This window comes from Oryx dammah, unplaced genomic scaffold (assembly GCF_014754425.2).
Source record: "Oryx dammah isolate SB20612 unplaced genomic scaffold, SCBI_Odam_1.1 HiC_scaffold_25, whole genome shotgun sequence".
Classification (NCBI taxonomy): domain Eukaryota; kingdom Metazoa; phylum Chordata; class Mammalia; order Artiodactyla; family Bovidae; genus Oryx; species Oryx dammah.
Genome location: NW_024070209.1, coordinates 25,488,139 through 25,510,550, shown reverse-complemented (window position 1 = coordinate 25,510,550; position 22,412 = coordinate 25,488,139). Strand labels below are relative to the sequence as shown.

The window sequence follows — 22,412 nt, the reverse complement described above, 5'->3', positions numbered from 1 at the left end:
AATAAAGCAGAGAAGTAGGAAAGGGAGTACCAAGGATGGGGGTGAGGGCTACAGTTTAAAATATAGTAGCCTTTTCAGATATCTTTGTTTAGTGTCATTGATAGGGTGATCTTTGAGACTGACCTGAAAGGGATGAGGAAATGGTTAATGGGAAATAATCTTTGGGATATTTGAGAGAAGAGAACTCCAGGTGGAGGAAATAACAAGTACAAAGACTTTGGCATGTTGTTGGAATGGAGGAAGGCTGTATAGCTAGAGCTAAGTGAACAAGGATCAAGATGAACCAGAGAGATAATGGGGGGACCATATTGTATAAAGTCTCATAAGTCATTGTAAGCACTTTGACTATTGCATTGACTGAGAAGGACGTTGTAGGATGGTTTTAGGCAGAGGAATAAATGGTGTTTTAGTAGTATCAGTCTGGCTGCCGTGTTGAGATTAGTCCTTGGAAAGGGAGCGAAGCAGGTTGGAAACAGGAAGACCAGAGGAGAGATGCTAGACCAAGGAGTTCCAATGATGGTGGTGTGAAGTTATTTTCTGACTGTGTTTTGGAGATACAGTTCAATATTTCTTCATTTGTAATATTCTCTTCCCTCCCAACATTTCCTTGAACATACTCTAAGGTTGTCAAATTTTTAATATTTGGTTCTTTTTTCTAGCTCACTAAATGGCCTACCTGAATTTTTTCTAATTGAGGCTACACAAAGTTTTACTTCTCGTCTTCAGGAAGAATTGAATACGAGTACTGATCTCTACTCTTACAGAAGAGTTATTGACAATATATCTTCCTGTATGGAAAACTTTGACTTGGGTAAACTAGCTTTTTTCTAGTACTTTTTCTGGCTAACATCTGTCATTCCATCAGTGTTTTGAATGGTGTTAATTTTAGTTCTGAAACTCCTTACCAGTATTAATTTTCTCCCCACAGGTAGATTAAGTGTTAATAATCTTCTTGAAAATGGTAAGTTCTATTTTATTTTATTCTGAGAGGTGATTGCTTGTATAAGTCATTTTGCAACTGATTCTTTTAAGTTTCTTAGCAGTAGGTGGAGCACTACAGATGATGAAGGTATATTTTGCTCCTTCCTTTTAAATTTCTACTTTTATGATATTGTTTTAGATAGCAATGATTTTAAATATTTTCTTGTGCTGAAGTCAGAGTTCACAGTTTTAAATTCTGATTTTTTCTTATCTCCTTTTTGTTTCAGTGCTTCATTTTCTGCAGAAGAGTTTAATTGAAATCTCAGAAGAAAACAGGCAAGTGTTACGTGTCTTCATGCTCGTGCCTGTGCATATGCACATTTGCAGTTGTACGTTATCTTTGTACGGGCTTCCCTGGGCTGAGTGGTAAAGCATCTGCTTGCAATGTGGGAGCCGCAGGAGACGTGGGTTCTATCCCTGGGTTGGGAAACCCCTCTGGAGGAGGGCATGGCAACCCACTCCAATAATCTTGCCTGGAGAATTCCATGGACAGAGGACCCTGGTGGGCTACAGTCCATGGGGGCGCAAAGAGTCAGACATGACTGATGCGACTTAGCATGCACACACGCCTTGTCTTTGTACAAGGAAATTTTTAAGAAGGGTCCAGAGTGTACTTCTTTCCATACCTCTCCATTAATATTAGATGTAATTATTTAAATTTATTTTTTGAGATTTGATATTTAATTGAAAAAATCAAATAAGTTATGAGAATAAATGAGAAAAGGAAGAGTTCTTTTCTTTACCTGAGTGTTTCTTTTTCATAGCGTCTTGTTATTTCATGGATGACATATTCTGTTATCTCTCTGAGGATATTAATAGTAAAGTTTTCTTTTTTTAAAGTTTTCGTATCTTTACATAGGTCTCTGTTTCTTTCAAGCTGCTTATTTGTTTGCTGCTTTTGGTTAGTATGTTTGTTGCCAGAAGCTTTCCTTGAAAGTCTGGTAATCCTTGTCTGAGTGCTCATTTAAGACTGGGGCACTGAGACTTGGTTTGAACCTCTGTACGTATGGAGCTTCCCTGGTGGCTCAGACAGTAAAGAATCCCCCTGCAGTGCGGGAGACCTGGGTTCCATCCCTGGGTTGGGAAAATCCCCTGGAGGAGGGCAGGGCAACCCACTCCAGTATTCTTTCTTGGAGAATCCCCATGGACAGAGGAGCCTGGTGGGCTGCAGTCCATAGGGTTGCAAAGAGTTGGACATGACTGAACGACTAAGCACACACACACACGTATGGATGGGGTTGATTGTAGGCTTTATTGAAGTCTGGTCTAGCTGGACTGTTTCTTTGGGGAACCCTTGATGTCAGTATCTTTAGGTCTTTTTTGTACGAGTAGTGGAAGTGCCAAGGAAGAACCTTTCAAACCACTGGCTTAATATTCTGGTTGCTGAGTGAGGGAATAAAGCTGAGGTCTTGACATTTAGCATCTACTGTGCAGATATGTTCCTAATTCTCCTGCTTGCAATACGGTATTGTTGCCTTAACTTGGTGTGTTCTCTTCCTATCCAGTCACTTGCTGTTTTACCTGCCGTAGAGGTAAAACCCAGGAATGTTTGCTAGCTGGGAGGTATGGCGCAGAGTTGGCATTCTTCTTCAACAGACTTGTAACCACTCTTCCTGTTTTCATCCCTACCTTTTCCTTCATGTCAAGGAGCACCTGGTGGCAACAATTTTTTAGCCTTTAGGGGCTGCGAATCAGGTTGCTCTGGGTGTGTTCCCTGACTTAGGATTCAGAATCATTCCTGATTCTGTTGAGTCAGCTATCACTCATCCATCTGCTACTAAAATTTCAGTATTGTCTTGTTGTCTACTTGTTGCCCTTGAGTATTTATGTCTTTTAATGTTTTAAATCCCTTGGCTGTGGTTTAGGGAGGCTCTGAGGGGAGAGTGAAAGTAACACCTGTGTGCCATCTTTAACCTAAGATCTCTTTTGCCTTAGGAGGAGCTCCTCCTCGTCCCCTTTTAGGCTTCTCTTTCTCTGCTCATCTCTTCAGTGTAAGTTCTGTCCTTTCCATTCTGTTTGTTTTGACTGCTTAGGATTGTCCACTTCTTTGGTGTCAGCCACATCACTATACTTCGGATGCCCAGATTTATCACTCCAAGTTAGATCTCTTCTGAGTGGTAGACTTCTATAGTGGTTGTCTTCTGGACATCTCAACTTAGATGATTTACAGGTGCCTCAGATTTGATGTATCCAAAAGCAAATTCACTGTCTTTATCTCTTCCCACAACCACTGGTAGACTCTATTCTACTTTCTGTCTCTTTGAATTCTGGATACCTCAAATAAATGGAATACAGTATTTGTCTTTTTTTTGTCTGACTTATTTATAATGTTTTAAAGGTTAATCTCTGTTGTAGCTTGTTTCAGAATTTCATTCCTTTTTATGGTGAAATCATATTCCATCTTATGCATAGACCACATTTTGTTTATGCATTTACTTTTTTATAAACGTTTGGGTTGTGAATAATATAAATAATGTGAATAATGCTGCTATAAACATTGATACATAAATAACAGTTTGAGTCTCTACTTTCAGTTCTCTTAGCATATACTTAGAAGTAGAATTGCTGGATCATATAAATATCCTATGTGTCACTGTTTGAGGAACCCCTGAACTGTTTTCCCTGGTTTTTCTTTTAATATCACTCTTGCATTCTGCTATGTCGAGAAGAGACTGCAAGTAGCAGGCATAGAAGCTGGGAGACTAGTTCAGAGACTCTGACGGTAACAGTGAGGGAGAGGTGAGAGTGGCTGGGAGTAGCAGTGGAGGTGGTCTGATAATGGATGTATTTTGAAGGTGGAACCACAGGATTTTCTTACAGATAGGGTGAGTGGGAAAGGAGTCAAGGATAATTGCATTTTCTGTAGGATAGAGATTCTAGCAGGTGGAGCGAGTGTGGAATTGCAGGTAATTTCATGTAGCATGAAATGTTTGTCAGACATCCAGGTGAAGATATTGAATAGAAAGTGGTACATACAAGTCTGGAATTAGGAAGAGAGGTCTGGGCTGGAGATGAAAATTGGGGAATTGTCAGCATATAGATTATAATTTAAAGCTTATGAGCTAAATGAACTCAGCATCAAGGGAGTGAATTAGATGGACAGAAGAGGTAAGGACTGAGTTGTGGTGAAATCTAATGTAAGGACATCAGGGGGAGAAGAGGATGAACTAGCCATATTATCTCAGAAGCATGAAAAAAGTGAAATAGGAGAAAATCTGAGAGCATTTTGGAAGTCAGGTCAAGGAAATTGCAAAGTTAGGGAGTATTCAGATTTAAAAATTGTGTCATTTATTCTTGATTTGTTATTTTTACTCTTAAAAAGAAGAAATGAAGTTAGTCATTAGCTGAGAAAAAGGGAAAATTTTGAGCTAAGTTAAAAGAGTGTCAAAAGTTTGCAATAAATGTCTACATAATTGAATATTTCTGGGAATGGAAAAAAGAGGCATAGATGTTGATTATAATCTAAAATTGATTTTGGCTGTTTGATGAGGAATTATTTTGGTGAGAAAAGAGGTGACATTTTGACTTTTCTTTTGTAATAATGTCTTTTCTTTGTTGTAGAAAATTGGCTGGAAATCATATTGTTCAAACGCAGTTGATGAATGACTTGTTGGTGAGCATTAGAGTTTCAGTGATGTTAGTACAGAAAGTACAGGGTTTCCAGAGACTTCATTTGAAGAATTCTGCTATTTGGCAAAGTATGTGTGGACTGCTGAGTATGTTTACCAACTTTTTAAGTGATGGTAAGTATAAAACATACAAATGATGATTATAATTGAGTGTTAATCTGTTTTCATTTCTAATGGTATGAGATATTCAATACTTAGCTGTGATAATAGAACTTCCTTTCCCTCAGCCCCTCAAAGTGGGGAAAGATCCTGGATTATAAGGTTTTAATACTTTTTCTGTCAAAGATACCAGTTCAACTTATCGGGATAACACTGAGGGACTTTTCTAAATGTGTGTGTGTATGTCTGTGCATAGGCGCATGTGTGCATTGCATACAAAGCAGAAAACGTAACAACCTTGGTGTTGAAAAGCCACAGACTTTAAAAAGTGAAATAAAATTCTTGAGGAATTTCCAAATTTGAAGGTAAGATCTGGAAAGTTTAGTGTAACCCACACGTTTTTCCTTAGCAGCAGGTGCTTCCTTCAAATAATGCCCGTGGCCACTGTGGGTCATTCTTCCTCCTTATGTCTCACGTTGATTGTGTCCATATGACCTGTACCACCAGGAAACCAAGTGATTAATGAGAGAAAATGTCTTCTCTTTTTAAAGTATTTTAACCAAGAAGCTGAAATGATAGAATTTGAATATCACCCTTCTGTAACTCCCAGTGACTTGAGATGGGCATTAAGCATCAACGGCTGTTAACATTACAGAAGGAGACAACCAGATAACATGTGCCTCTTGCTTTGCAGTCTTGATTTTACCACTTGTAGTTTTTCTCAAAGGGATTGAACTTGAGATTGATCCGTCTCTCAGTCACCTGCCAGTTTGCAGGGATTACAAAGGACAGAAGAATGTGTTGAATTGCACTAGGGGTAAACAAACATCCAGATTGTGGGAAACTCTACAGGTTAAAAGGCCAGAGTTCTTCAACAGAAATTATAACAAGAAGAAAAGGGCGAAGGGGGCACCTGTAGATTAAAGGACATATCACATTTTTTTAAATGGATGAAACATTTCTGCCTTTCTGCTTTGCCGTCTTCAGTATGTTGGCTTTCATCCACGTGTTTATTGTTTCATGGTTACTATATGACTACTCTACCTCCAGACCTCTTGTCTGTATTCAGGGCAGGAAAGAGGACCAGTTACATCTTTACCTTTAATCTGAAAGAAAAAAAATAGCCAAATATTTCTACTTATATTCCAGTAGCCTGAATTGTCCTCTGGTACCTTTAGTTGTAAGGAAGATTGAGGAAACAGGTAGCCTGTCTTTGCCTGGGCACATGGATGTCCCAATCAAAGTCAAAGTTAACAACTGTGGGATGAAGGGCAGAATAAATTTTTGGAAGGTCGTTTATAGTAGCTATTCATAATTCTTACCGCATGTTGAATAATCCACTGTATTATTCTGTATACTTTCTTACAAACCAGAGGCTAATAGATAATGAAAAGAAGTACGCCAACAGTTTGGTTACATTGGGTACAGTGCCAATGAGAGCAGAGTTTGTAATTAGTACCGATGTAGGTTCTTTACACAAGCCCTGAAATCACTTTCAGAAAAAGTAATGTACATGGGAGTTGAGATGCACACGCAGCAGTGGAAGAGAGGGGCCAGGAGGTACTGCTGGGGCATGTGCTGGGAGGCAGCAGATGGAGAGGAAGAGAGAATGGGTGTTTGGGTTGAGTACTTGCGTGCTGGGCATAAAAGCCTTTATGTTCATTATCTATTTCAACCTTACAACAATTGTGTCAGATAGAGTTATTTTTTCCCCAATTTACAGAAGAGAAAACTGAGTCCCTGGGAAGTAAAATAACTTAACCTAGGCTTAACCTAGTAAGTGGTAAAGCTAGAAATTGCACCCAGTACTCTGGCCCCACAGCATGTGCTCTTTCTATTATACTGCAGTATCTATCATCGTTTAATACATGCTTTCTGCTTTTTTGCAAATAGATGGTCTCTTACAGACAATTCAGAGTACATCTGGATTAGCTGTTATTCTTTTTCTTAAGGCTATGTTTCATCCACCTGAAAAGATTCCTGATTTGGTAAGTGCATGTTCCTTTTAGAATTGTACTTTGTTGATAGTTTAACATGTTTTAAAAATACTTATAAAGAGTGAATTGAAACTTTTTTTTTCATAGTCTTTCTGATTACCCTTTTCTCTTATAATGAGTGACAGTCTTTGACAGTCTTGGGACTTCCCTGGTAGTCCAGTGGTTCAGAGTCCACTTTGCAATACAGGGGACATAGGTTTAATCCCTGATTGGGGAACTAAAGATCTCACGTGCCGAGGAGCAGCCAAGCCCACACACTGCAACTACTGAGCTTCTATGCCATAACTAGAGAGCCCATGAGCCTCAAAAAAAGATCCTGCATGGTGCAATTAAGACCCAACACAGCCACAAAAATAATAAGTGACAGTTTAAAAAATTTGGATAAAGCAGAAAGAAGGCAATAATAGTCACATGTAAATCCATCTCATGAAGATAATCATTGTCAACATTTTTGGGTGTATAGCCTTGTTTTTTCCTAGCGTTGTTTTCAGTTCCATCTCTCAGTATCATAAAAGATATTTATAACATTAAAATTATACAGATGGAGAAGGAAATGGCAACCCACTGCAGTATTCTTGCCTGAAAAAGTCCATGGACAGAGGAGCCTGGTGGGCTGCAGTCCATGGGGTCACATGACTGAGCACTCAGGCGTGAGGAGGGTGGAGGGAGACGGGTTGGTAGCAATAAATTGGTGGAACTGGAAAAAAAAATTACACAGAGATTGATGTATAGGTATATTTGGCAATAACTTTTTGGTAAATATGTTATTTTTCTTAAGACTAACCCAGATATTGTACTAGAATCAGTTAGTTGTTCAGTGAATTTGATTATATGGACAGTGTAAGTTCATAATTTGGGCCATAATTCTTGGATTTAGTACTAGCAGTATTTTTTTCTTATTGAGGAAACTTATTTTAGTTCTTTACTAAAAGCCAAATTACTTTATGCAAAATAGATGTGTACTGCTTTATGAGCTCACACAAAGTAGGATAAAGTTTAAAAATTCTAATTTCTCAAACCACCTCTAAAACAAGCATTAGTTAGTACGCTTATCCACCTGCAGGGGGCAATGTGTTGTGCTCTCCCAGTACATTCAGACCAGCAAAATGGTTCATATACTTAGATTCAATTTTTTTTCCTTTTGATATAATAATTTTAATTCTTGTGGCTTTTTGCCTTTAGGTTCAGCTGTTTTTCCTAGGATGTTTCAGGGGAGAGAGCATTTTGCATTTATGTTTTGAAGTATCTCTGGAAAGTTTTAGAGGCTTTATGTATATCAGCTCTGTTGTATTTTTGCAGATAAGTAGTGTGCTTCTCCGGTCCGTGGACCCCACCAGCGCCCCCGAGTGGCTTTTGAGCTGCTGCAAGAGCCTCTGTTGTGCTGATGTCCCGCCGTCAGCTCTCCTCTTCCTGTGTCAGGGGACGCTCACTATGTTGGACTGGCAGGAGGGGAGGATGGGCCCCAGTGGGGAGGCCCTGCTCTTGAATACTGTGCATGTTTTGTTCACCTTGAGTTCACAGTGAGTTTCGTCTCATATTTTGCTTTGCTCGTCAGACGTTTATAAGATGGCAGCTAAGTTAGCTTGCTTAGTAATTCAGTGAAAAGTGGTCAGGGTATTCTTAAATTAAAAGGGAGATATGTGTAGAGAATGAAGTGGGTATGAAAGTAGAACAGGAGAAGATGGAATGATGGCACAGAGAGAAATTTTAGTGGAGGTTAACTTGTGACAATTTGTCAAGTTAATTTTAGCATTCAGTCTCTTATGTAAGCATTTTTAAAAACCATAAATATTTGTATATGGATAATGCTTTTGAGTTTATGAATAACATCAACATAGGTAGTTCATTGTGTTCCTCACATGTCTGAGAGATAGGATAGGAAACCCAATCTATTGAATGGGTAAAATGAAGCTTAGCAAAGTAAATGCTTACCTAATAGCATATTACCTACAAGCACCCAAGCCAGAACTGTTATGAGGTCTCTGACTTCATTGGATTGTATTTTGTGTGTGTGTGTGTTTTAATGCAAGTTATGTACATTTTAAAGTCATTATAACAGCTTTATTGAGGTATAATTTACTTTCCATGCAATTCACCTACTTAAATTGTGCAATTTCAGTTATTTTTCTTCAGTATGTTTATAGGGTTTTACAACTCTCATCTCACTACAATCAACTTTCATTTCCACCCCCAGAGAAACCTGATTCACTCTAATATTCCCCCTCCCTGGCCCCTGAGTACATTTTTAAACACCTGTGAAACCATCACCACAATTAAAATAATGAACCAAGTTTCCTTGGGTGCTTTTTTGGATTAACTTTTACAAAATGGAAAGATTGGAGATTTGTTTTGGCTGTGTTTATTTTTGTTGTAAATATAATGATAATTCAATTTTATGATCATTCTTTATATTTTTAAGGTCTAAATGATTATAAAATTAGACTCCTTTTGTTTGTCAGTTTATACTAATGTGCCTCATTTTTCTTCAGGATCAAGGAGTCAACTCTGGAAATGTTTCTGTCTAGGATTTTGGCATCTTGGACTAATTCAGCTATACAAGTCCTTGACTCAAGTTCCCCAAGCCTAAAGGACAACCTGAATGGGAATGCAGATGTGGTTAGGAGGCTTTTGGACTATGTCTATACCCACTGGGAACATCCACTGGATGCTTTGAGACACCAAACCAAAATCATATTCAGAAATATTCTCCAGATGCACCAGCTCACTGTGGAAGAGTCAGGTTCAGATTTGTCTGCTGATCGTTTCCTTTTTGAACTGACCGAGAGTCTTCTGAGATTGGAATGGCATAGTAAAGGAAAGTACACATGCCTTGGTTGTTTAGTAGACTTCATAGGAATTGACCATATTTTGGCATTAGCTAAAACCATTCCATTGCAAATCTTAGAGGTGATGGGGGACCAGTCTCTGGTGCCTTATGCAAGTGACCTCTTGGAAACCATGTTTAAAAATCATAAGAGTCGTTTGAAATCCCAGGCTGCCGATAGCACTTGGATTGACGAGTGGCACGAGACTTGGGTCTCCCCTCTTCTTTGTGTGCTGTGTGAAGGAAGTCTGGATCAGAAATCTTATGTGATTGATTATTACTTGCCAAAATTACTGAACTGCAACCCTGAGAGCTTAAGCTATATGGTAAAGATTCTTCAGACTTCTGCTGATGCTAAAACTGGTAAGATAATGAATTTTTTTTGTTTTAGTAATTTCTAGGTAAGCTGCTTAAATAGAGGTACCTACCTGAGATGTTGGCCATATTCAAAATTTAATATTACCATGTAATATTAAATATGCAAATATGTAAATGGTAAAGGAGGATATTAAAGATAGAAATTGTGTATTGAAATGAATGTTTCTATATCCAGCCAAATAGGTTTTTTGGCTAAAGTCATTTCTGCAAGCTGAAGATTGATTGCAGTTATGATTATGAGGTTTCCTTTATTACTAGGTTTTAATTCATTTTTACCAAGTTTTTATTATTTCTTTGTCAGCCTGGAGTAGATGTTTGTGTGTTTTATATAATTTACTTATTCAGGTGGTTGAGATAGTAATTACAAATTGATGTAGGCAAGGTTAAAGACAGGTAAATTAGCAGTAGTAAGTACTTGTCTCTAGGAAAGAGAGAAAAATTTAGAAGCATGACCTCAGGAAAAAACTCTCTCTGGCTGTTGAGAATTAGTATAAACATCCCATTGGAATTCAGTAACTTTGAAGAAATCATTGCATTAAAGCATAATTTAGTAATTAATGTATAAACAATGATCCTGATCCATCATGTAAAGCTTATATTTATTATATTCTATTTAATGCAGGAGGAATAGGTACCCTCCATCACATTTTAAGGTTATTTCCAAATAAAAAGTTATTCTTTCAATCCTTCAAAGAATAACCATGAGATAGCTGGAAGATTTGATTACTGTACATAGAAATGAGCCATTATTTATAATGTTTAACAATGATCCCTCTTGCATTTTTGAGAAGCCATCTAAAGCTGAGGATCCGTGAGTGTTCTGAAGCTAGACAGTCTTTATATTAAATCAGGGTCTCCTGTGAACCCAGAGCTCCCTGTCCTGTTAGTAACATTTGATGTCCTGGCCTGTGAAAGTGTCAGGGTCTTTGTGATCCCCTTTTATCTTCTTTACTAAGAAGACATAGTAACTTCAAGGTATACAGGGAGGTTCGGTGTTTGTTTTTAGAGAAATAATGGTGTTTAGCCACAGCAGTGTTTTTCTTATTTTTGGCTGAAAATCATTTTATTTATTTTTATTGTTTTAAATATTTCTGATTAAATTAAACCTGATTTTTTTTTTTTCCTGATTGACTTGCTGGTTTATTTTTTAACTGTCAAGGAAAAGGCAAAAAGATCAGCCAAAAATTATGATTTCTTGAAGTTAACAATAAATGGATTCCGTTTACAGAAATCATTGACATAAGACCTATTAAATTCTTTTAAATAATGATTGTACAATAGGAACATTAATTCATGTTAGAGTTTAGCTAAAAATACAATTTTTACTTCATGAAATAACAATGTTAATGGGAAACATGGGAATTGTTGAAGTTGTTAATAGCACAGTGGTGGTCTTTGTTGTTGTGTTTTTGAGACAACAGTAACCTTTTCCATCCTCAGGATCTTATGACAGCAGAGGGGCTCTGGGAGCTTTGATGGCCTGTCTAAGAACAGCTCGAGCTCATGGACATCTTCAGTCTGCAACTGATGCCTGGAGGGACCTTGTGTCCAGTGCGAGAATAAAGCAAGGCTTAATTCATCAGCACTGCCAAGTAAGTAAACAGTGTAATTGGGAATTCATACATGTGGTAGATCCCTGATTCATTTATTCACTTATTAATAGCAGTGCAATATGGAAGCCCCCAACCTTATACCCACACTGTTTTAAGGGCTCCATAAGAAGGATGTGAACCATGTAGACATTGCACTTGGGCTACTTAAAGATTAGTTTAGGGAATAAGAAAACCTTCATAAGATAACTGGAAAGTCTTTTAAAAGATAGCACAAGTATACCTTTATGCGTAAGAACTTGGAAAGCTTAGAAGAAGAGACTCGTCTGAGTGTAGGTGATGGTTGAGTAGGAAAGTGATTCAAGGCAAGAAAGCCTTGGTGCCCACTCAAACTGGAAGGACATAAGTAAACAAGGGCTGGAGGGGGACTAAGGACATTGTTTGGCAAGAATAGAGTCCTTTGTTCATTCTATGGACGCATCCAGTACTAGGCTGAAGACTTCAGGTTTTATCCAGTTGGTAACTGGGAGCCAGAGTCACTCCTCTTTTAGCCAGGAAAGTGGCATGAATGGTAACAGAGATGAATTTTCAGAGTGGGAGCAAAAAGAACCCAGGAGACCAGTGAGAAGTTCATGGCAGTAATTGGAGAGTGAGGTGATGTGGTCCTGGGGCAGAATGGTCACTGAGGAAAAAGAATGTAGTTAAACATTACTGTGGAATAAGAATCTTCAAGATTTTTAACTTTTGTAAATACTCAGTTTGTACATTTAATGACATAATTTTATAAGAAGTAATCACAGGATCTTTGGGATTATAGGACCTTTCTGAAATACATATATGTACACTGAGATTTATCTTTCTTTTCTGCCTTTGATAGCTTGTGTAGATAATTAAACATGTTAGGTGGTTTAGGCTTTGCTTATGTCTTTGGGGCTTCCATAGTGGCTCAGATGGTAAAAAAATCTGCCTGCAATTCAGGAGACCCAGGTTTGATCCCTGGGTTGGGAAGATCTCCCTGGAGAAGGAAATAGCTACCCACTCCACTATTCTCGCCTGAGAAAGTCCATGGGCAGAGGAGCCTGGCAGGCTAGAGCGCATAGGGTCGCATACAGTTGGACATACTGAGCAACTAACACGTCACTGAAAAATGAACATCTTATTCTTTGGTGTATTTTAGGTACGCATTGATACGTTAGGCTTGCTTTGTGAAACTAATCGAAGCACAGAAATCGTTTCCACAGAAGAAATGCAGTGGATCCAGTTCTTTATCACATACAATCTTAACAGTCAGTCTCCAGGAGTGCGACAACAGATTTGTTCTCTTCTTAAAAAGGTAAAATTTCTCTTCAGAAAGTGTAGGAAAGTGCTAAACTTTGCCCTGAAAATGATTTTTCAAAAGAGCCCAGATTTGGGGAGAGTGTGGGAAGAAGGGTCGTGGAATTGGACTACCAGAGCTCTTTGTGCCACTTCTGTGAATTGCTTGTTCTGTGATCCAATTGAGTTTACATTTGGGCTTCAGAGTGAAAAAAGTCCATTCACTTTGGTGTAATAAATCAATCTTGAGCTCTTTTTTTTGAAAGGGGGAAAAAAATCTAGCACTGGAGTTTTCAGTGTGCAAGGTATTTTTTTAAAGTACTTTAAAAATATATATTTTTTGGCCGTACCTCATGGCATTTGGAGTTTTTGTTCCCTAATCAGGGATCAAACCTGTGCCCCTTGCAATGGAAGCATGGAGTCTTAACTATGGGGCCACCGGGAACTTTAGTAAGAAGAGGAAGGATGTCCTTGTATTTTTATCGTTTCTATAAGTGCCTTTAGCAATGGTCTTTATTGAATCATTCAGCTTAAATTAATCACCTGAAATGTTTCTGAGGTAAAGAGTTGGTAGAGAATAGAAGTAAGTAAACCTAATCATCTTCAGGTTCACGTTGACCTAAGGCAAATAGGAGAATTGTGGTTTAATGACTGTATTCTGATTTGCAGTAATACTTGAGTTTTTGGTTTTATAAATGTAAATGTTAATTTTTTGTCAGAAAGAAACACTATGGTAAATACTAAGAGTTTGAAAACCAGTACTCTCCTTGCCTGAAGTTTTAGTCTAAAAAATTTAGAAAGTTCTTCCTTTGCCTTTCAAGCTGGTATTTCAGCTTAATGTGGCTCACATACACTTCATTTTTCTTTTTCTCAAAGTTGTTTTGTAGGATACAGGAAAGCTCTCAGGTACTTTATAAACTGGAGCAAAGTAAATCCAAACATGAACCAGGGAATGAATCCACCAGACAACACCCTTCTGTTTCTTTACAGCAGTATAAGGTAGGTGATTTCCAGACATACAGATTTTTAAGACACCTGAAACAATTTTGCATCTACATTAAAGAGAAATAATACTCGTGCTGAGTAGCATTTCTCTGCCTTTTTCCCTCAAGCTGGGTTTTACATATTCCTTCTGGTGTTTTGTTACTTCTCTTAAGATAGCCTGAGTTGTGGAACCAGTGTTGGACTTGAAGTCTGTTACAGAATAACATTAATGGGCTAACCTTGATATTTTATAGCTTATGTGAGCCAGATAAATTTAGTACTTTAATAAAAGGTAATTGCTGCCCTGACTCCTCCACCCGCTCCCCAAGGAAGAGGACTGTTGTGTCTGGACCTTTTGCCCCTATCGCCTTAATGTGAAAGTGGCTTGACGTTTGTGATTCCTGACCCGTGGTCCAGTTACTGGGGTTCTTCTCTATCCTGTTTGGAAGTGGGCTTGAAGAGTAGGACTGGATTTTAGGGCACTGGAGTTAATGGCCTGGATGGAACCCCAGATATAGCAGCTGTAGTCTGGGCCAGGGTTCAGTTTCTGTCCATCAGAACAGAATGGACTTTTCACTGGTTTCTTACGCCAGATCTGTCCTCTCAGAAGCAGATGCCTATTTTCTCATAAGACCCAGATAGAGGACAGAGCTCACCTGTTTTATTTCATTTAGGGAAACAGGTATAATAAATGATAGAGTGGAACCATGACACAGTCACTCATCTACTTAAGGTTAAACATTATCTAAAGAATATTCCTATACAGAGATTGAAATTAGCTTCATCTTTGTAAAATCTGAGCAACAAAACATAAGAAAGTCATAATCTGAACTTGAAGGGTATAAATTGACTCACAATTCTGCCACTGACCACTTGGCTTACCTTAATGAGTCTATAAGTGGGATGAATAACCTCTCTAAAAAGGTTGGTTTTGAGGATTAAACAGGAATGCTGTCTGTAAACTCTAAATCACTCTGAAAAACTTTGCTGGGCATCAGTAAACGTAACGATAGTTTATACTGAGCATTTACTGTGTGTGTGGAGCAGTTATTTTTTAGTCCTTCAGAAGCACATCTCTTTTGCTTCTTTTTGCAAGGAATAAAATGACATTTGTGAAATATCAATTAGGTACTTAGAAACACAAAACCAATTTGGTGGATGACATTCTGAATTTTTGTGTATGTGCACAAAACTTTTGTGCTTTTGAAAACTAGCCCTTCAAAGTCTTGATCTGAGTCAGTCTCCTAGTTCTGACATTTTCTCCTTTCGGTAGGTAGACTCTTGTGGCTTTTGAAGGCTGCAACTTGGGAGCTGTTTTATGATCATCGTTAGAATAGTGGGTGTCGTGTGCGGTGTCTGGTAGACTCTGCGCTAATCAACAAACTAATTGCTGTGGGAGAAGAGGAGGCTGTGAGTTGGAAAAAGCGTCTTCTAGTCTAGTGAAGAAGGTTATTTCACACCTAAATAATAGCTAGTGTACTTAAAAATACATTAGCTATAGCAGTGGTCCCCCAACCTTTTGGGTACACAGTCCCTATGTTTTTGGTACCAGGGTCTGGTTTTGTGGAAGACAGTTTTTCCATGGACTGGGGTGGCAGTGCGGGATGGTTTCAGGGTAATTCAAGTGTATTACATTTATTGTGCAGGTTATTTCTATTACTATTACATTGTGATGTATAATGAAATAATTATACAGCTCACAATAATATAGAATCAGAGGGAGCCCTGAGTTGGTTTTCCTGAGCTCAGGCAGTACTGAGAGTGATGAGGAGTGGCTGTAAATACAGCTGAAGTTTCACTCACTTGTCCGCTGCTCAGCTCCTGCTGGGTAGCCCAGTTTTGAACAGGCCACAGACTGTTACTGGTCTGTGACCTAGTGGTTAGGGCTCTCTGAGCTAGAGTACTTTAAGGTATAAAATGCTTTATATCAGTGTTCTCATTTATTCTTTAATGATAAATCTGTGAGAGAGGAATTATTATTATTGTCACTTACCAAGTGAGATAGTGAAACTTGGAAAAGTTGAATCAGCAAACTATCCAAGTTTCCTTAGCCCAGAAGTGGTAGAGCCAGACTCGAATCCAGATCTGCTCTGGATAACCAAATCAGAATAGCTTTCCCCTTAGTACCAGCTTGAGTGAAGGCTTGGAGGTAAGGGAGTGCAGAGAGAATTTGGGGAATGGTGAATTCACTAGTATGAGTGACGCATAAGATATCTGAGGGACAGAGGAGTTGAATAACGGGAGATGAGTTGGAAAATCAAGTTGGGAATGAATAGTAGAGAGTTTTGAATGCTAGGCCAAGGTATCTGGAAGCCAGGCCAGAAGCCTTTTCTAGTGGAAAAAAGACTAGAGCATATACTGAGCCCTTTCTGAGTGTGTAGCAGACTATTTGTGGGACTAGGGACATAGAAGTCCATAGACTCTATTCCTGCCTCCATTGTGGTTACAGTCTGGTTGAGGGAAAGAAGAACTATTTCTAAAAATGTAATTGACACTGCAATTAGGATAATTCCTAAAGGATAAACTTGTTGTTCTTGAATGTGGATACTATACTACTCATTTATAATTAAAACTAGTTTATTGGATTTCAAAGGAATAAAGTCGTTAGGGCCTACAGGATAAACCCCAAGGTTGTTTATCCTTGACTGAATGCAGGGATCCTGTCTAAAGACAGGGACTGGGGCTGCTTATATGCTAATAAGCTATATGTTGTCGGAGCATAGCAATATATGAGAGTCTTGAGGATAACAGCTTTTCTTCATAAGTTTTTTCTTTGGCCTTATGTAAAAGTTATAATTATTTGTTTTAATTAGAGGAAGAAGATTTATCTTGGATGAAGTATTTCCCACATTGCTTTTTTTTTTTAAATTGCATTTTTACTAAAAGTTTTCATTTTTGATCAGTTGTATAAACAGAAAGGCACAGTAACAATCTCAAAGGTGCAGATAAAAGACAATAAAATAGTTGGGTCTTTGTTTTGAATTGTGTCTTTATAGTCAGATATCAAGTACTTAGTTATCACATTTATCAAGTAATATATATTGGATATTTCTTTGGTCATTTTAAAACTTTAAAAAGTATACATACTTTTGATGCTTGAATGCTTGTGGTGAAGAAAATCAGTATTCATACAGTTTTAACACAAGTCAAGGCAGAATGGATCATGTTTTCACCAAAAAAAAAGTTTTCTTTCTTGTCTGGACTTACAGTTAGAATTGTACTTTTTGTTGTTATTTTTAACTTAAAAAAAATCATGTATAATTGATGTATTACATTAGTTTCAGGTCTATAATACAGTGGTTCATTATTTGTGTATATTGGGACATGATTACCACACTAAGTCTAGTTAACATTTTTCACTATATAAAATTATACAAAGTTTTTTTCTTAGCAGCTTCCAAATATATAATAGAGTATTATATATTATAACTGTAGTCACCATATTGTGCATTACATCCCATGACCTATTTATTTTATAACCTGAAGCTTGTACCATTTTTTCAATGCCTCCCCCCTCCACCTTTGGCATCTCGCAATCTGTTCTCTGTATTGCTTGTTTTTTTTGTTTTGCTTTTTAAAATTAATGTATTCTTATTCTATATACAGTGAGACCATTTGTCTTTTTCTGTCTGACTGACTTATCGGTTTATCCATCCATAGATACTTTGGTTGTTTCTGTGTCATGGCTATTGTAAACAGTGCTGCAGTGACTGTGGGAGTACGCATATCTTTTTAATGAATGTTTCCGTTTTCTTCTGTACTTCTTGTTAACTCCATAAAGATAGGATTCATTGAAGTCATGAGCCCATGGTCAAGGGTGCCAATCTGAATTGTCCAGCAAAGTGAACATCTAGTATTGCTTAAAAAATTTTTTTCTCTCTAAAGCAGAAAAAAAAATTCACCCTGTAGAATGATACTAGTGGTACTTTGAAGATAACCTGTTGTTCAGTTCAGTTCAGTCGCTCAGTCGTGTCAGACTCTGCAACCCCATGGATTGCAGCACGCCAGGCCTCCCTGTCCATCACCAACTCCTGGAGTTTACCCAAACTCATGTCCATTGAGTTGGTGATGCCATCCAGCCATCCCATCCTCTGTCTTCCCCTTCTTCTCCCACCTTCAATCTTTCCCAGCATCAGGGTCTTTTCAAATAAGTCAGTTCTTTGCTGTCAGGTGGCCAAAGTATTGGAGTTTCAGCTTCAGCATCAGTCCTTCCAATGAACACCCAGGACTGATCTCCTTTAGGATGGACTGGTTGGATCTCCTTGCCGTCCAAGGGACTCTCAAGTCTTCTCCAACACCACAGTTCAAAAGCATCAATTCCTCGGCACTCAGCTTTCTTCACAGTCCAACTCTCACATCCATACATGACCACTGGAAAAACCATAGCCTTGACTAGACAGACCTTTGTTGGCAAAGTAACGCCTCTGCTTTTTAATATGCTATCTAGGTTGGTCATAACTTTCCTTCCAAGGAGTAAGCGTCTTTTAATTTCATGGCTGCAGTCACCATCTGCAGTGATTTTGGAGCCCCCCAAAATAAAGTATGCCAGTGTTTCCATTGTTTCCCCACCTATTGTGAGTTAGCACAATTATGTTTACTGTAATTTTTTTTTTTTTTAGAATTTCATGTCATCCATTTGCAATAGTCTTTTTGAAGCATTGTTTCCTGGCTCTTCCTACCCAACTAGATTTTCAGCTTTAACCATTTTAGGCTCAATAGCTGAAGTTTTTCCTGTGCCAGAAGGTAAGTGTTCAGTTGTGTTTGGGGAAAGTGTTTTCTTGCAAAGCATACTTTGTCAACATTTTGCTTTACTTGAAGTTTCAGGTTGGTTGTCTTTTGTTTAGATTCTTATGGGAGGTGTTAGTCTCATTAAGGGGCTTCCCTGGTGGCTCAGTGGTACGAATCTGCCTGCCAATGCAGGAGATGCAGATTTGATCCCTAGGTTGAAAAGATCCCCTGGAGAAGGAACCTGCTTCAATATTCTTGCCTGGGAAATCCCATGGACAGAGGAGCCTAGTGGGTTACAGTCCATGGGGTCGCAAAAGGATCAGACACGACTTAGCAACTAAACAACAAGTCTCATTATATAATTCTTATTTGGAGATAATTCAGTTTGCCAGTAAAGGGCATACAGGAGAGAAACTTTTTAGTGATTGTTATTTGCAGACCTGAAACTGCAGTTTTCATGGATTATGCTTATTATGAGAAGAGTTGCTAACGTCATCCCATTAACTTATGTGTTGCTGTTTTAGGATAGTGCCCAATCTGTTATCTTAAGCAATTAAAATAATAATAGTTCCTTTTATGTATAACATTCCTCAGTGAGTCTCTATGGTTAAAATGTGGTTCTCCTTATATGCTATCTGTTTCATTCATCTCAATCTGGTTTTGAAAAGTCAACATAAGGATGTCATTTCCACGCATTCTGGTTTAATCGTACCCTTTGTTTCTCCTACTGTGAAGTACTCAAGAAGATGAATATTTAACTTCCCTCTTCGAGTTGTTTCATTTTCATTTTGACAAGAGATGATTCCTTTTATCCCCATAAACAAGTGTGTCTGTGTTTTAATGATGATTTCTTGTTTGTGCACGGTCTTCCATGACTGTAGACAAACAGGAAAAGGTCCTGCTCTTTTGGAGGGAATGGCCAAAGGACCAGATGCTATAGATGGATTTTTTTTTTCTGTTTAAATTTTTAGACAAAGTATAATTATTTGGCAGGGAGACAGTTAATTTGCTGTTAATATAGCTTGCTTCATTTGAAGAAAACCCATTTCTTTCAAGTTTTTGTTTTGAAAAAGTTGGAATTAACAGCAAAGTTTTAAGAATAGTTCAGCCATGTACTGTCTACTCAGATTCATAAGTTGCTATTTTGTCAAATTTGCTTTACCTCACTGTTCTTTAAATTTTCTAACTATAACACAATGACCAAATTCCAGAATTAATGTTGATATGATGCTGTTATCTAATATACAGTTCTTATTCAGATTGTACCAGTGGTCCTAATAAGTGGCTTTTTATAGAAATTTTTTTTTCCCCCACAATCCAGGAACTAATCCAAAATCACACAGTGCAATTCATTGTTGTGCTCTTTCAGTTTGGAAATGTTCTTATTTCATGACATTAACATTTTGGAAGAATGTATTTCGGTTTGGGCTGTTTTATTGTTTTCTTATGACTTGATTCAGGTTGTGTATTTTTGTCAGGAAAATGCATAGGTGGTGTAGTGTGTTTCTCAAGGCACGATAACAGGAGATGCATAATGTTGGTTTGTCCCATTATTCATGATGATAAATTTGATCTCTTGGTTAAGCCAAGTGTAGTAAACTGAAAAATGACCTCCGAAAGAGACCCACACCAAATCCTTAGAATTCATGAGAATGTGAACCTTACTTAGAAAAGGGATTTTTGTAGATACGATTAAAGATCTTAAATCGAGATAATCTTGGATTATCTGGATGGGCTTTAATGCCATTGCAAGTGGTATTGTAAGAGAGAGGCGGAGGGAAATGTGACAGAAAAGAAGGAGTCGTTGTGACAGCGGAGGTGGAGATTGGAGTGCTGGGGCTGTGAGCTGGGGAACGCTGGCAGCCACCAGAAACTGCAAGAGACAAGCAATAAATTCTCCCTTAGAGCCTTGAGAGTGATCATGGCCCTATGGACACCTTGATTTTAGACTTCCAGCTTCCAGAACTGTGAGAAAATAGATTTCTGTGGCTTTAAGCCACCAAGGTCATGGTGATTTGTTATGACATCCACAAATAAAGTCAGGATCCATAAACAAAGTCAGGGGTACCCATCAGTTTATGGAATTTCAGTGGCTCTACAACTGAATTTAGAAATGAAGTTTTACCTGAGAATGATTGATTATCCATTTACCAAGAAGTTTTCTGTACATCTACTGTATTTATAGTTATACCTAGGTATATGGGAAATATCTAGGCTAAATTATACTGCTAATTTTTCAATTGAGAGAATAGTCTAACATATTCAAATGTACTTTATTTATTTTTTTTTGTTTTTTTGTTTTATTTTTATTTTTTTAATACATATATTTTTATTTTATTATTATTATTATTATTTTATTTTTTATTTTACTTTACAATTCTGTATTGGTTTTGCCATACATTGACATGAATCCACCATGGGTGTACATGCATTCCCAAACATGAACCCCCCTTCCACCCCCCTCCCCACAACATCTCTCTGGGTCATCCCCGCGTACCAGCCCCAAGCGTGCCATATCCTGCATCGGACATAGACTGGCAGTTTGATTCTTGATATTATACATGTTTCAATGCCATTCTCCAAAATCATCTCACCCTCTCCCTCTCCCTCTGAGTCCAAAAGTCTGCTATACACATCTGTGTCTTTTTTGCTGTCCTGCATACAGGGTCATCATTGCCATCTTTCTAAATTCCATATATATGTGTTAGTATACTGTATTGATGTTTTTCTTTCTGGCTTACTTCACTCTGTATAATCGGCTCCAGTTTCATCCATCTCATCAGAACTGATTCAAATGTATTCTTTTTAACGGCTGAGTAATACTCCATTGTGTATATGTACCACAGCTTTCTTATCCATTCATCTACTGATGGACATCTAGGTTGTTTCCATGTCCTGGCTATTATAAACAGTGCTGCGATGAACGTTGGGGTACATGTGTCTCTTTCAATTCTGGTTTCCTCCGTGTGTATGCCCAGCAGTGGGATTGCTGGGTCATAAGGCAGTTCTATTTGCAATTTTTTAAGGAATCTCCACACTGTTCTCCATAGTGGCTGTACTAGTTTGCATTCCCACCAACAGTGTAGGAGGGTTCCCTTCTCTCCACACCCTCTCCAGCATTTATTGCTTGCAGATTTTTGGGTCACAGACATTCTGACTGGTGTGAAGTGGTACCTCACTGTGGTTTTGATTTGCATTTCTCTAATAATGAGTGATGTTGAGCATCTTTTCATGTGTTTGTTAGCCATCCGTATGTCTTCTTTGGAGAAATGTCTATTTAGTTCTTTGGCCCATTTTTTGATTGGGTTGTTTATTTTTCTGGAATTGAGCTGCAGGAGTTGCTTGTATATTTTTGAGATTAGTTGTTTGTCAGTTGCTTCATTTGCTATTATTTTCTGCCATTCGGAAGGCTCTCTTTTCACTTTGCTTATATTTTCCCTTGTTGTGCAGAAGCTTTTAATTTTAATTAACATATTCAAATGTACTTTAAAAGTGAAAAACCTGTGTCACGTTTGTAATGAATGAATCACATATAGTTAGACAGTGACCGATAGCACAGTAATGGTGTTAAAGAGCTGAGAGGTAATGCCAACAGAGCAAACCATACTGTACCCACTAACTGTGAAGGAGGCTAAAGAAACATGACGAGGGGCTTCCTTGATGGTCCAGAGGTTAAGAGTTCACCTTCCAATGTAAAGTACAAGGGTTTGATCCCCAGTTGGGGAACTGAGATCCCACATGCCCAAGGGCAACTAAGCCTGTATACTGCAACAAAGATCCAACATAGCCAAATAAATAAATATTTACAAAAAAGAAAGAAAAGAAGCATGACTGAAAAATACAGGGTGGGAAATGTAAATTCATTCTTCATCTGTATCTCAAAAATATTAATGTAGGTTTTTGTATCATTTTATACAAAGATTATGAT

General features: G+C 38.0%; 1 protein-coding gene across 3 annotated transcripts in view; it reads left to right on the top strand.

Annotated features, from left to right (window-relative positions):
* THADA (THADA armadillo repeat containing) overlaps positions 1 to 22,412 on the top strand; it is a 328,900-nt gene that overhangs the window by 8,619 nt on the left and 297,869 nt on the right. For all 3 annotated transcript variants that reach the window (XM_040224708.1, XM_040224707.1, XM_040224709.1), the window contains 11 exons: positions 660 to 811; positions 929 to 961; positions 1,209 to 1,257; positions 4,543 to 4,724; positions 6,603 to 6,697; positions 8,006 to 8,226; positions 9,196 to 9,893; positions 11,349 to 11,500; positions 12,636 to 12,791; positions 13,649 to 13,771; positions 18,376 to 18,499. In XM_040224708.1, coding sequence (XP_040080642.1) covers positions 660 to 811; positions 929 to 961; positions 1,209 to 1,257; positions 4,543 to 4,724; positions 6,603 to 6,697; positions 8,006 to 8,226; positions 9,196 to 9,893; positions 11,349 to 11,500; positions 12,636 to 12,791; positions 13,649 to 13,771; positions 18,376 to 18,499 — 1,985 coding nt within the window. The remainder of the gene's footprint in view (positions 1 to 659; positions 812 to 928; positions 962 to 1,208; positions 1,258 to 4,542; positions 4,725 to 6,602; positions 6,698 to 8,005; positions 8,227 to 9,195; positions 9,894 to 11,348; positions 11,501 to 12,635; positions 12,792 to 13,648; positions 13,772 to 18,375; positions 18,500 to 22,412) is intronic.